This window comes from Hetaerina americana, unplaced genomic scaffold, assembly GCF_022747635.1.
Source record: "Hetaerina americana unplaced genomic scaffold, ioHetAmer1.1.p SCAF_54, whole genome shotgun sequence".
In the NCBI taxonomy this organism is placed as follows: domain Eukaryota; kingdom Metazoa; phylum Arthropoda; class Insecta; order Odonata; family Calopterygidae; genus Hetaerina; species Hetaerina americana.
Window position 1 is genome coordinate 1,367,229 of NW_027287139.1, and position 14,570 is coordinate 1,381,798.

The 14,570-nt window shown below is 39.4% G+C and overlaps 1 protein-coding gene across 2 annotated transcripts in view; it reads left to right on the forward strand.

The window, feature by feature from the left end:
• The first annotated feature begins 3,129 nt into the window (after positions 1-3,129).
• Naam (Nicotinamide amidase) overlaps positions 3,130-14,570 on the forward strand; it is a 59,090-nt gene continuing 47,649 nt past the window's right edge. Inside the window, exons 1-3 of one of the 2 annotated variants that reach the window (XM_071593244.1) lie at positions 3,130-3,279; positions 10,106-10,235; positions 12,457-12,513. In XM_071593244.1, coding sequence (XP_071449345.1) covers positions 3,170-3,279; positions 10,106-10,235; positions 12,457-12,513 — 297 coding nt within the window. In that variant the 5' untranslated portion in view covers positions 3,130-3,169. The remainder of the gene's footprint in view (positions 3,280-10,105; positions 10,236-12,456; positions 12,514-14,570) is intronic. The other variant, XM_071593243.1, reaches the window with a different exon arrangement.

The following is a 14,570-nucleotide window of genomic DNA, read 5'->3' on the forward strand; positions in this document are numbered from 1 at the left end:
TCAACGTATTTTCGCTTCAGCCGGTGTCCTCGGAATTTTGATGGTTCCTCGATTATTTTCCAGATAGTCGAACTAGTCTAGGTATTACTAGAACAGCCCCATATCCGGGGCGGGGCGCAAACCCAATCCGCGGGTAGGCAGATTGCAAATACGCTTGCTCTCCAGCTGAATGCCCCAACCGTCAAGGTCTCACATTGATGGCGTCATTCAAAAGGGGAACTTGTTTCAAAAATGACTCAAAGACGAAGAAAAATTAAAACCATTGAATACGGAGAACATCCACAACAAATTTAGTCCACTTGTCGTCAGTCATAACTTGAACAAATAATAATAATTAATTAGCAATTATCCTTATCTTGGGTCGTTGTTGGGTTATAAGTTGTCTACATATGAGTAATAATATCACACATTAAGCGTAGAAAACTTCTCGTCAAAAATAACTGTATGTAGACATTGAATGTTCTAAGGAAATTTTCTCAAGAGACGATCATTCTTTTCGACCAAGGCGAGCTGAAAAAGATTAACCCATCTTAGATCTAATTGTAGAAGTACTCCAATAATTTTGCAACATCTATTCCAGGTAATCATCATTACACCATTTACATCTCAATTTCTGGCATAAATAGCGCAAGAATGTATGCAGTTGTCATGGTAACATATACGATTGGACGATATCGCTAAAATTAATCTAATGAGTTCACAGCTCATTCAGAACTTGATTCAAGTTAGCTATTTGATCAAATTCTTGTAACCTAACTTAGTACCTGCCTTTTACAAGTATATAAGAATTAGACATGAATACCTTAAGGCAAGAGATAATTATAAACTCGATGGTTTCAGGCTTCACTTTGTGGAAATCCATTCTAATAAATCAAACGAGAGATGGTACTTTTTTCCACACTTTATTTTACAAGTCGACCGGTTTCGTCGCATAGGCGACATCATCAGGTACATAGAATCAGTGAGTTCCAGAATATATATCTGGAACTCACTGATTCTATCTATCTATATCTATATATATTCTGGAACTCACTGATTCTATGTACCTGATGATGTCGCCTATGCGACGAAACCGGTCGACTTGTAAAATAAAGTGTGGAAAAAAGTACCATCTCTCGTTTGATTTATTAAGAGATAATTATGTCAATTCGTCTGGTTTTACAGCAGCAGCGATGCGGTAAAATGTAAAAAATGTCTGTTGATACGTAAAAAACCGTGAGAATGATTCCGCTTAATTAATTGTTTGTTGAAATGGTAAAACTACCGTGGACTAGTTTTCAGAGACCGCCGCTCTATCTGGCCTTCACCCAGTTTTACGTCCTGGTGCTCGCCAAGAAATTATGAATTCCAGCGAATACCTTCTTTATCGTTGATACAAGTACCAATCAATGGTGCGCAGATTTTATTGAGATTACCGTACTAAAATCAATGGGTCCAATCGACTATGGATTCATCTTCCTAGCACTAGTTCTCATCCCATCACCAGTTTTGGGAGTTTCAGTACGATCTTGAATCAATATGTTTGTTATCAAGGAAAATTGGTCATGAGGCAGATAAGATGGGAAAAACCGAAGAACCTTGTTCCTCTAAAAGAAATTTTTGACAAGCTAACTTCGATTCTCATTATAAGCTTCTTATCGTGTATTTTTAAACAATATCTAGAATAATAATTTTCTTTATTTCGCCATTTCTATTGTCTTCATTTGAAAGAGCTTCCTAATTTTTTCCACAACACATTGAGAAGCGTGTGTAATGGTGAACATGGCTCCTCTCGAATTTCCCTATCCTGACTTACCCACGCTAATATCTTGGCTAAGTACTGCCACAATACTACATCCTATCAGCATATTGTTTGTAGCACTGGCAGGCTCTACCTTGTGGAAATTAGCCATACTGCGAATGTAATTTTCCAAAGCGATTTATTCCGTACAACGCCTATTCATCATGAACAGGCACATAAGTTCAGACGTCCGTAGTGGGGCAAGTATAACGCAAAATCGGGGTTGTTAGGTATCGATGGAATGAATTTGGGAAGGAATTTGAGGGGAAGGGGTAGGGATGGTGTCAGTCGCCGTGCAGGGATTGTCATTGCCGGGAAGTGAAGGTTTGGGTTGATTAGCGCCAAGAGGGGAACATAATTGACAAAATCCAAATCATTCAAAAGTATCCGTCTTATTCTGCTGAATGCTATCCGATTGTTCCAGCAGGTCGAGTCTGAGGTCTTAATATTCATAATGAAAGATTCCAGAAACAATTCCGTTGAGTGTGAAGACTCCGTCAGATGCCGAAAGTGATGATGATAACATCCGACCCCTCTCCTCGTTCGTTCAAGAGTCCGTGGATTCGCAGAAATAAATAATCCACGGACAGCCGAGGTATTTGGATTACTGTCAGGTCACATTTGTTAACAAATACTGCAACTGAAAAATTTAATTAGGGGATCGCTTTAGCGTAATTCAATAATCCAAATTATGACGGGCATATTAATATTGACAATGACCGAAAAATGGAATACAAGCAGAGAGCAAAGATAGCAAAAACGTTTTCCGTACGGCGTAACTGGGGAAATCAAGAACTTATATTCCAAATTAGCGCCATGATTCGTAACACATTTTCAATAAAAGTTATTTCGAGTGAGTACTGGAATAGTAGAGGGAGATGGTGCATGCGATGCGAGCGTTAGTATTTCAGCGTGGCACGTCTTCGGAACCTGGCACTAAATAACACGAGGCTTTATAGGTGATTCCTATAAATATTTGTCCTTCCCACTACAGCCGCAGTGTATTCTACACTCCACCCAACCGTATTTTTTCACTTCCGATACATTATACTCCTCCCTCCCTTTTTCCGTTGCGCACCGCCAACTTTCCTAACCCCACCCACCACCACTTGTCTCCACCGGAAGAATGAAGAGGAATAAAAAAAAACCCCACCCCTACTTCGCCCAACCATTTTCTTTCTCTCTGCGATTACGATTCCCCTCTGACCTTACGTATCCCTCCTCACAAAAGAATACCGGCTTTTCACCGCATTGCGCATGTCCCGTCCTACGAGTGGGTACCTTTTTTCCGGAAACTGCGCAGCGACTCTGGGCAGCTTCCCGACCGGCCTGACACCTGGCGTTCCCTGAGAACTACGACGGCAGGTCGAGCCGTGAAAGGCAGACGCGATGCCGGCAGATGTGGAGGCAGGGACAACGGCACACCGCCCCGACGAGAGCCACTCGTTTGATTTCGAGCAGGACATGGATGCTTGCTACACGGCATTCGACAAAGACGAGTGAGTTTTCATTCATAATATCACCTTTGTTTGGGTGCAAAATTGGCTCTTCAAAATGTTTTCGAATTTCAGCTGTTTTGGGACGAGCATGTTATTCATACATTATTGTATACATCCGTACGAACAATAATTGTGCACAAAATTCCATTTCTTTTTATTAAGTAAGATGATGAGTTCAAGAAAATATTTTAAACCCTCTTTACTTTCTTTTTCTTTTTTTCGGAAATAAAATCAGTACCCTTTTTAGTTTCCTGAATCCATGATGCGTGCTAGGTTTCTAGCGGGACTTTTAAAAAAAGAGTTAACCGAAACGGCGAAGTTAGCAGTTAATTAAAAAAATTGTGATTGGAAATCGTGAATAATTTATAGTATTTCGTGCTATCGATCTTGTTTGAATCTCGTGATTCATTATTTCTGCGAAATTATCAAAATTATTGCCATTTTGAAAATTAGATTGCACACATCGTCAGTCATCCGGTACATACGGATTTCGCGATCGCTAGTGGTACAACTGTGCGAGAAGTACCAGAGAAGGAAAATTAGCCTCGTGCAGATATTTCCATAATTAAACATATTTCAGGAGTTTGGCTTAAGAAATAAACATAAATATCTCCGTAAAAAGTAATTTCGAGATATGATATAGTAGATCTTTAAATTAGTATTTCATCAGTAAGCCGTAATTAAAAAAATTATTAAAGAAATGCGGCCAAATATTTTCACCATTGAATCAAGACATTTTTCTCAAACAGGTTGTTTTCTGCTCACGTTAGAGCATCGAAACGCATTTTCAGTCCCCAGACAAAATATTGTAATAGTTACTGCATTCAAATGGCGCACGATTTTACTTCAGGGGCTTAATTCGTCTTCTCATTCGCATATACAAGGTCTGTCCCAAAAATAATTAGATTAAATCAGTGGCAAACTTTATTGCAGATAAAAGTACAAATGACTAAAACAGCACCTTTGTGCATCAAAACGCCGGGTCAGCGTCTCTGCCACGTTCCTGGTCTGCTTCCTGGAAGGCATCGACGGGAATCTCGTTCAGGCACCTTGTCACGGCCTCTTTGACCTTATCCAGAGGTCCAAATTGGTACTCAAAGGGGTTGTACTTGGATCGTACTCAAAGTGTCGTCATCAGTAACCACCTATTCTATTAAATTCGGGTCACTTTCACAGTGGTCCAAGAGGTCCAAGGTAAGATTGTCACACAAACAGTCTTCCGACAGCACCTTGGGTACCATCTTGGCACGCACCTTTCTTATGGCTAAATCTTCTGTAAGAATGCAGTGCACTGTGTTTTTCTGAATATTGCACTCTTCTGCTAACATCCTGACATTTGGAGGTCAATCAGAATTGCGCAATTACCTCACTTTTTACACATTTTCATCACACTGTGTTGTTGACGGATGTCCAGGGCATTCCTCATCGTTGCCCACCCAGAACATCCTGTGCAAGCAGAAAACCATCACTTGGGACATTTCTCCATCTTCGTAAGCATCCTTAATCATGGTCATTGTCGCCGAACCCTATTTTCCAAGCTTAATGCACAACTTTATCGCATATCACTGTTCAATGGAAAATAGCATCGTGAATTCGTGAGGTGACCGTCGTACAGGGGTCTAATCTATCAGCAATCCGCACACACTGTAAATGCCCACAGTTAACTGACGTGGGTCGCGTTGCTTTCCCAAGATCTCCGATTACCTTTCCCACCACAAATCACCCCACTCCAGCCATCTGCATCGGTGACGAAAAATCATTCTACTTATTTTTAGGAGAGACCCTGTATCTTGGTTTGGATTTATCAATAGAATTAATTTCTTATTCATAAGTGCATTTGCGTCAGGAATGTACAATTCTCATCAATGTAATGGTATGAAATGGTAATATACTCTATGGCGAATGCTTGGTATTTTTCTGTAGATACGTCTCAGTGAACATAATAGTATTTTTTGTTAATATTAATCTATTCATAAGTATCATTAATAGCCAACTATTATAAAAAATACATTGAAGTGATTCAATGGCTTTACCTCGAGATGAGCAACAAGTACAAGTATATAGATACATTTTTTATTATTTACTGATTACCTCAGTATTTTTTCTTTGAAATTGCTTGTAACATTTTTCATTGCCCCTCGATGAAATTAGTCTATAGGATTAAACAAGGAAAACGATTTTCGGATAAATATAGAATTTCCGAAGTGTACCGATCAAATGCGTCAAAAGAACAAATAATGGTTTGATAGAGGCCAATTACCGTCGTACCAACTTCATTGTTTTCAGTCATTAGCGTTAAATATTAATCAAAATTGTATAGAGTATTGATTTTAGTGTTTCTCTTCTATTAATCATTCCTGCTTTATTGTAACAAAATACGCATTACTACTGGTTTATCCACTGCTACATTAATTAAAGTAGAAGAAATAACGAAATTGGGAATGGGAAAAAATACCAAACTGCTCCTGTTTTGCGAATTATTTATATCTGTGCCGATGGTGGACCTTTCGATTAATTTTGATGCGAGACGAAAACTGAGGCGGAAGTGATCAAATAAGTTTTTACTTGGGATGTGAATTTCAGAATACCGTTTTCTACCGCTTGTTGTTATAATAAATTTGTTGTTGAGTAGCTCGGACGAAATGTTTCACCGTAAGTTTCATTGTAAAAATAATCGTTAATAAAACGGCAGATCCGGACCAGCGACCTCAATGTAAGCCGAGAAACATTTTACCCTACTGTCTACTACACGGACCGCCGTATGGCGTGACCGACCGCCAAAGCTGCCGGCCATTTGCGGCAAGTGTCCCCGAGTGTTGGTTTACTGTTAGTTCGTTTCGGAAAACAAGTATGGGAGACTTTCTTGGAAATAGACTCATGCACATTGCATATACATTGCGTGTTCAATTTAATAATGAGTGTAACCACTGTCAGTTCTGCAACTCATAAAAGACACTCAAGGCTAAATTTACAATTCAGTTTATTCCATCTAATGTTTTTTTTTCAGATTTTATAAGTTGTTTTTCATTTCATGATCCAAGCACTCCTCTGCTGCCAAAATTTTGATGAGCTTTGAAATATATTTTTGATTCACCAAGTGGAAGATACAAATATCAACAAAGAGTCCTGGGAAATGTGAAGTGATAGCGGCGAAATACTGCATTATATTCCATTAATTATATTAGATGTATAAAGTGAATGCGAAATTCAACGGGATAATGAAGAGGTTTCCAGGGGGGATCAGTAGCATGTAATAAGAGACCTTATGCACATTCATATGTCTGTGCGTATTGACACATTTGTGGTTGTATGGATGGCTGGATGCATATCACGCACACGCCCTTGTGGCGGAGTGTGAGGTATTATCCAGGCGATGTCCCGATTTCATCATCAACTATCAAATAGAAGAGCGATCTTTATTCCGCCATCGAATTGACGTTCCAGGACGATGCGAAGCGCCTTCTTCTTACACCAGTTTGTAACATGAATTACGTCATTTTTTCAATAAATCGTGGTTCGCATTAGTTTTAGAATCCTTATCTGCATTTATGTAAGAAAAGTGATTATTTAAAATTTTATCTGGGCGCAACAGGTACTTACCATTTTATGTGTTACGCAAAATTGATTGGTTTTACCTGAGATAGTATTTTTTATGGATTTGGAATGCAAATAGGAATTATTATTATTGCTATATGTATTCTGCTAATAGTATTACGGTACATGGTAGGTGTTGGATGGACTCGGCCTCTACAGAGGTACAACGATATATTTGCATCCTTCTCATAAGGAATATTTGAAGAGCAAATAATAGGGTATTGAATTTGAAAATGAAAGGAGGGTGATGATATTTTCAATAAAAGTTTAGGAAAAATAAAGATGATCCTATGCCTTCATCGTTTATGCTTAAGCCCACCTCATTGGCGTAGTGCTTGTGAACGTATTGGTGAAATGAATGCTCGTCTCTTTCGATTTTAATTAACTCACAGTGGCACGAGAGAAGTGAATGTCAGTGAGAACAGTGGAGGGGTAAAGGCGGGCGACAGTACACTACGGAGAGCATTTGAGAAATCACAGCGTGGCACTCCCCCGGTTCAACTTTTTCCATATCCATCGTCTGTCACTCGAAGCGAGTCAATTAACAAGTGCCTTAGAGCCCTACTCGGATTCCAGAGTGGAGACAGAGGTTGACATCAGTAAACAATTCATGCACTTTCAGTGAAAAAACAAGCAGTAAACATTTAGGCCGTTTTGTAAATACACGCTCCGCAGTCGATCGGATCGCTCGAGTTCCTGCAGTAGAGGATTGGACAGATGAGCACGCGTTTCTATTAAATTGCATAGTATTTTTGCAGGGGCCACGAAATTTATTGAGAATAGATCGGGGCGTGGGAAAGCAAAATGTTTTGGATGTATTCCACATCAACGAGGTGTGCTTTAGAAAGTGGATTAATTTTGATAGACAATTACAAAGAGTGAGTGCATACTCCCATCTCCTTATCGCCCACGGAAAATTGGAAGGATTCCGTCTGTGAGGGCTCGACTCTTCGTCGGTTGGCCTTTCAAGAAGACAAGTCCAAGGAGAGCTATCTCATATCATTGATTTCTACTTGAAGATAAAATCTGACATTGCTTCGGACGTTCAAATGGGCTGGGGGAATAAAAATATGATCGTCGCAGGATATTTTTCTTCGTGGCCACCTTGATATCACATCAAGCTACCAGCCCGAAATGATTCGAGTGCAAAGAGTGTGATAATTGATGCATTTATAGACCTAAATAATTGACTTAATCTCTTTTGTAATGACTGGCGATACATTGTTGCGCAAGCTAAAGAAGTGTAAACTGCAAAACGAAATGATGCTGATCGTTCTAGTGGACCACAGGACGTTGTTGTTATGAAGCAATTTGGTTGCATAGATTGGCGTCCAGATGAAATAACTGGGGGTGAGCAGGGAATCTGACGGGGAGAGATGTTCGTTCCCTCCCTCCCCCTTCCAACTTTCCGCGGCTTGCCAATTTATTATAACGATTATTTTTGCAATGAAACTTACGGTGCAATATTTCGTCTGAGCTACGCAACAACCAATTTATTATAACAACGAGCGGTAGAAGACGGTGTTCTGAAATCCACATCCCGAGTAAAAACTTTGTTGATCACTTCCGCCTTCAAGTTTTCGTCTCGCATGAAAATTAATCGTCAGGTCCACCATCGGCACAGATTTAAATAATTCGCAAAACAGGAGCAGATTGGGTGAATTCTTCTCGGGTCTTCCACCGGGTCAATGGCTCCATAGCTGCCGACGTTTCGATTCCCGACTCGGTCATCGTCATCAGGGCTGATTGCCGTTCCGCCAAAAAGTTTCAAATTTATTTCGAAACGTCGGCAGCTATGGAGCCATTGACCCGGTGGAAGACCCGAGAAGAATTCACCCAACTAATACGCCGGGAAAGCACCAGATCTTTCAGGAGCAGATTGGTCTTTTTTCTTATTCCTTAATTCGTTATTTATTTCAATTGAACTGATCTCGCACGGTACGTATTTTAAATCCACTAATAGCTACTGAATATTGACTTGAATTGAATGCCAGTTAATATTTCTGGGAAAATAATTAGTGGCGCATTATTAGGTCAACGTCTAACATTTATATTTCGGTCACGCCGACTTTGTACTCGTGCATGAAAATAAAATCCATTTATCCGTCATATTTTAATATCATTCTTTCAAAGATCCACTCCATGAATTATTCCTTCCAAAGATGGTGATAAAAGATTGTTTATAATAAGACAAAACTTTGTATATTTAACTTTGGCCGTGTGATTTGCCTGTCGGTGGCATATAACACGAAAAATAGACGAAATGGGTGGAAGAGGCGATTATAGTATGAGTCGCTGGCTCAGAGTTCTTTAAACTTGGATAACTATATTCAGGTATTCACTCATCGCTTACAACTTAAATTTAGACTACATTTGTGAAATTGAAAACCTAAGAAGAAATAGGCGGGTATTAATTGATAGAAGGTATTAATTGTTTTTGAAATGGTTTGGTTTCTTAATTATACCTGTAAAATCGCATGCGTTGGAAGAAGTTTGACTTCACATATATTTCTAAGTGTAGCAGAATTTAAGAAGCGTGGAAAGATTTTTGGTGCTTGCACAGGAATTTCTTGAAGAAATCTTAGATTTAAGGAATAAAAGAGTGCCAAATACATTTATTTCAATATTGTAGTGATATCATAAAAGGAGGAGATTGCTGCTTCTGATTCTCGTAGGGTTCAAAGATGGCATAGCTTTTTCGCAGTCCATTTACCGGGCCCCGGTAGCTGCCAAAACATCGGCTTAAAGGTTGCTGGGTCACCAGCCACTAGAGCGATGGGCGATTTTTGACTTTGGGTAATATTTTATTTTCGGTTATTCTGAATAATCGCACTTGATGTTTCAATTGTTTCCATCACGAACCACGGACGGGAAAAAGAATTCCACGCGTCGGTCCTATTCCACAAGAATGGTCCCCATTATCCACTTTCCTCCCGCTCACAGTGACTGACATCCCTGAGAGGTTCCGGGCCGCCCCCATCATAGTGGAGCGATCATTCTATTCTCTCGATTTCCGTGAGACGCAGATGACAAGGGAGGTGCGGAGGAAGACGGCTCGCTTCAAATCCACGCGCGTCTCGTCTCCTTCTCCCAATCGATTCGAGCGTGCACTTTGACGTCGAGCTCGTTTTCCATTGTGTCAAATACTTACACGCCGTAGAAATGGCCAAACCTTTCACCCTTGACACTTTCATCGCAATTTCCTCCTAATATTTCGATTTTCTGTCCGTAGGGATGGACTTCTGGACATCAACGAATTCGGATCATTGTGCCGAGCTCTTTTCAGAAACGACCGCGGGCAGGTGTACACTGTGTCGCCCGAAATGCAGGCCGATATGTTCTCGGTATTCGATAAGAATGAGGTAAGTTTAAATTTGGTCTCTGTCAGAACGTATAGAAGCCCATATATTTGTAAAATGATCGTTTCTCTCTCGAATGATGAATGCACGACTTCTTAGCTGACGTTAGGAAATAAATTCCAATGCCTACGCTGACAGAAACGCAAACACCTTATGATCGATGCATGATGTGTCCAATATTATTAATTTGTTTTTCATCAGCTATTCAAAATAGCTTGTGCCTTACCGTCAAACAAATTCATTGATACGGTAATATTATAAAATAAGTTTCTTTGGGTTGCAATAAAATTCAAATTACGAGTATACGTGAGGAACTATTTAATAGCATTAAAAACTTATATTTCATGTATTCGAAACTTATTATCACGTCTTAATGGGATTTCAAAGAGAGAAATTCAGAATTTTCAGGAAAAGTATCTCCAAGTTTGAGTTGGCGTGGTTTGAGTGGTTGCTCCACGTGTAATCTTTTTGAAACGACCCCACCGCCATTGTGAATCAGCCCCAGCGTGCAAACGCCTGATACCATACCATTATTTTCAGTAGATTAGCAGGTGCAGAGTAATCATGTTTAGTCAATGGTGTTTTAATGCACCAATCTATAATTAAGTAAGGAAAATTATTGCAAACATCTTTGGTGATACAAAAAGGCATTAAAATATTTATCCTGCTCTAATTTCTGCAAATAACTTATAATATTGAATACATCAAATGTATATACTCAATCCGGCTTATTATTTAATGCTTAAGGAATTAAATAACAAAATATTACAAGTTATCCGTCTCTGGCTAATATGAATATTTTAATAGAATTGAAAGTGAAATTAATTCTAGTCCAACAAAGCCCTTGTCGTTTGTTAACAATATGAGTAAGCATGGTGATAACCCTGAATTGATGATGGTCTAAGAGGATGTCAGAGATCCTGATACCCCTTCCAATCAATCTATTCGATGATGCCAAATAGTGAGCCCATCTATTTGCTGATGAATTTAGCGCATTGTACAGTAAGATATGTGATAAGGACACGCACTTAATATCCAGCCGTGTTCCCATTGACTTGAACTGCTGTGAACACAACTTATCAGGTTTTTGGTTTGCTACTGGCCCGGATGTTATATACATGTATTTCAGTAAAAGATTCATTTATCAAATGGTTGTCCTTTTACATTAAATTTCATAAAATCATTGTGATGCGGCATTTGTAAATTTTTTGGAATCCGGTAGCTTTCCAGATTGTTGTCAAACATATTCACAAGAAAAATGATTCAGTGCCACAAATTATTGGCCTCCAACCTACTCGGCAATAAACGATATTTGCAGAGACAAATGTGAGGAAGGCGTCCCGGCGCCCTCCATTAACATATGCGGATTTCTCAGTTACTTTTACTAAAGTTTATCATAAATCAGGAACTAGAAAATTACAGGAAAACAACAAAATACGGTCCATTTTTTTATTTTTATGCAGATTTGTATCAAACAGAACTCAGCCAGTCAAAAGCAAAAATGTCATCGCAAGACTAGTTGCTGTGACCTCTGGTTTGTACATGGCGCATCGCGACCTTTCTTGTTATTTATTTCAATGAAAATGGTTCCCATGCCATTTACTCTAATTTATTACTCTTTGCTGATAAATATATCAATTAGCAAATAAGAAGCAAATTTAGCTTCATACTTAAGAGAATTTCTAGTGAAGTGATTGTGGAATTTCCTGCCGGTTCTGGATTTATGCTTCGAGGCCCATGATGTTTGCCTTTCCATAAATGATAACGAAAAAAAATATCAACTCACAAAACATGAAAAACGTATAAAATACCTGCAGCCGAGTGAGATGTGTTCACATGGAACGTAACTTCTTTCCATTCGTAAATCTGGAGACAGAAATTATTCCAAGGGGCTGTACTTAATGAGCTGAACATAGAGGAGCCTAAAGAATTGCTTTTGGATTGAATTCATCTGTTAGTCGGCCAATACGATTACGGAGGGACGTTCGGCGGCAAAATAAGTCATGTTGGAAGTAGATTCCTATCCCTCGAATTGGAAAATCAAAATACTTGCCTCATATAAGTCTTGACTTGGAGAAAGTTGGAAAGGTAGTCCAGAATAGGGAAACCAGCAGATTTATTGAATGTTAAAACCATTTGGATGTTGAAAAATTCCGTAAACAATAGAATTCTGATGCTTAAACATTTGAAATGATTAAAATGTTTTTTTTTTGTGTTTCACCAGGATGGATTCATCGATCGGGAAGAATTCGCCTACTGTTGGACACGTTGGATAAAAAGAGTAAGTCCTGATTTATCTTCGTCATTTCTACTCCTTAAAGCCTATTCAAACATTTTGCGTCAATCCGGTGGAAATCTCGCCGACGTATTCTTTTAAGGTTGTCCTAGGACTTTTGGGTTATCAAGCGAACGCGTTACCCAACTGACTAACCCAGCTGGCATTTATAATCGCGGGCTAGGAGCTCAACCAAGGTGGCACAGTTCTCAAACCTTTTTCTTAATGTCATTCGAAATTTAAGAAAACTCACAATTTATCTCAAAAGGCGTGCGAGAAGGAAAAGAGGTAGACGGAAGAACTCAACACTTCACTTCAACAAATAAGATAATGGTAAAAAGCTCCTGGTTGTCTGAATAAAGAGCGGATTGAATTTTTCATTTTCTAAATCCAACAGCGAGATTAATCAATCCGAATGTTGGTTGGATGGAAGGTGAGGGTAGAACTCATATCGTGACTACTAAGAGCGCGCGAAATCCACCAAATCGGGGTAATACTCGTAAGGGCGTCAGCTCTTTCTGCGGGGACGCTTGCAGTTTCCGAGAAAGATCTGGTCCAGCCAACCACCCAACCATTGAATCAAGTCTCTTTTTCCGGTCAGCCGCCGGACGCACTGAGAGACCACGCCCGTGCTTGAAGCATCAGATGTCATGTGTTTAAACCCAGTTTGATTCGATTTTCGTAAAACATTTTTTTGTTCTTTGTTATATTAGATTTTCAATGCATCATCATAAAATAATATCGAAATTATACAGTCGCAGTGAAGCATTTCGGATGTTTCATTTTATTATAATGTTCTTGTTAGATCAGCGCAATAGTGTTATACAGCACTTTAATTTAGCATAATTGTATAGCGCATCCAGATATTTAGAGGAACTGCGTTGGGAAACACTCACGGTGCGTAGGTTAATGAGAGTAAATCGCTTGCATAAATCGTAAGCAGCTGACCTTAGGGACGATGCTGACAACACGCCCATTGTACTACGGATCATGACAGTAAGATCAGGCAGCTTTAGCATAGAACTGACCGAACAATTTAAGAGGTAACTTTTCTCACGGAGGATAAGGGATCAGAATAACTGTAAGTGACGCGCTAATACGATGACTTATTTTTCTTTTTTCATTTGTAAATAGTCTAGATTATTGTAATTGTTTCATCCAATCTTTATTTATCCTCCTTGTTACTAGCAGTTCGTCTCTTAGGTGTAAAGAGGTATTTTTGGATATCGCACTATACTGTACTCTTGGATATCATATTATATTAACTTGTAGTTCTCAGTATAAGTATTATTTTACACATTCATTATTACTAAAATTAAGAAACACTTGATTTTTAATGTTGCATACCTGGTCTTTAATCACCCCTGCCACACACCATAGCGGTGGCCTGTAGAATGTTATGTAGATGTAATTTCTGTTTTAATTTTAATTTGAAGCTTGAAATCTCAGCAAAAAATTGTTATCTGTCCTAAACGAATGCCGCGAGTGCGTGAGGCAGAAAGTGGGAAAGGCAACAGTCAGTGCATTTCAATATCTACGAGATTATACGAGGGTCATCCGGAAAGTAGTACCCGTTCGTGCCGCATGAAGTGCTGACGACGCGAGTAGCCGCTGGACGAGGTCAGATAGCTTCAGTGGCTTGTCTGCCTTCTCTGAGCCAAGTTGCGTGACGCTAGCATTGCCTGTGTTGTTTCTGTGATTGTTTACAATGTTTAAAAAAATTGAGAACGCCGCCAGTTGTGAAGTGAGGGCAGTGATTAAATTCCTCAATGCAAGAAACGTTCGCCCATGTGATATTCATCGCCAATTAAAGGAGGTGTATGGAGACAATGTAATGGACGAGTCGTCTGTTCGGCGGTGGTGTCGCAACTTCAACATGGGGAGGGGGAACACACACGACGATGAGCGTTCGGAGAGACCGTCTGTCATTACAGACCAACTGGTGAGCTCAGTTGACGAATTCGTGAGGAACGATCGGCGCGTCACAATTGATGACATCTGTGAGCATTTTCCCAATGTTTCTCGAACAATTGTTCATGAAATTGTTAAACACCATCTGCATT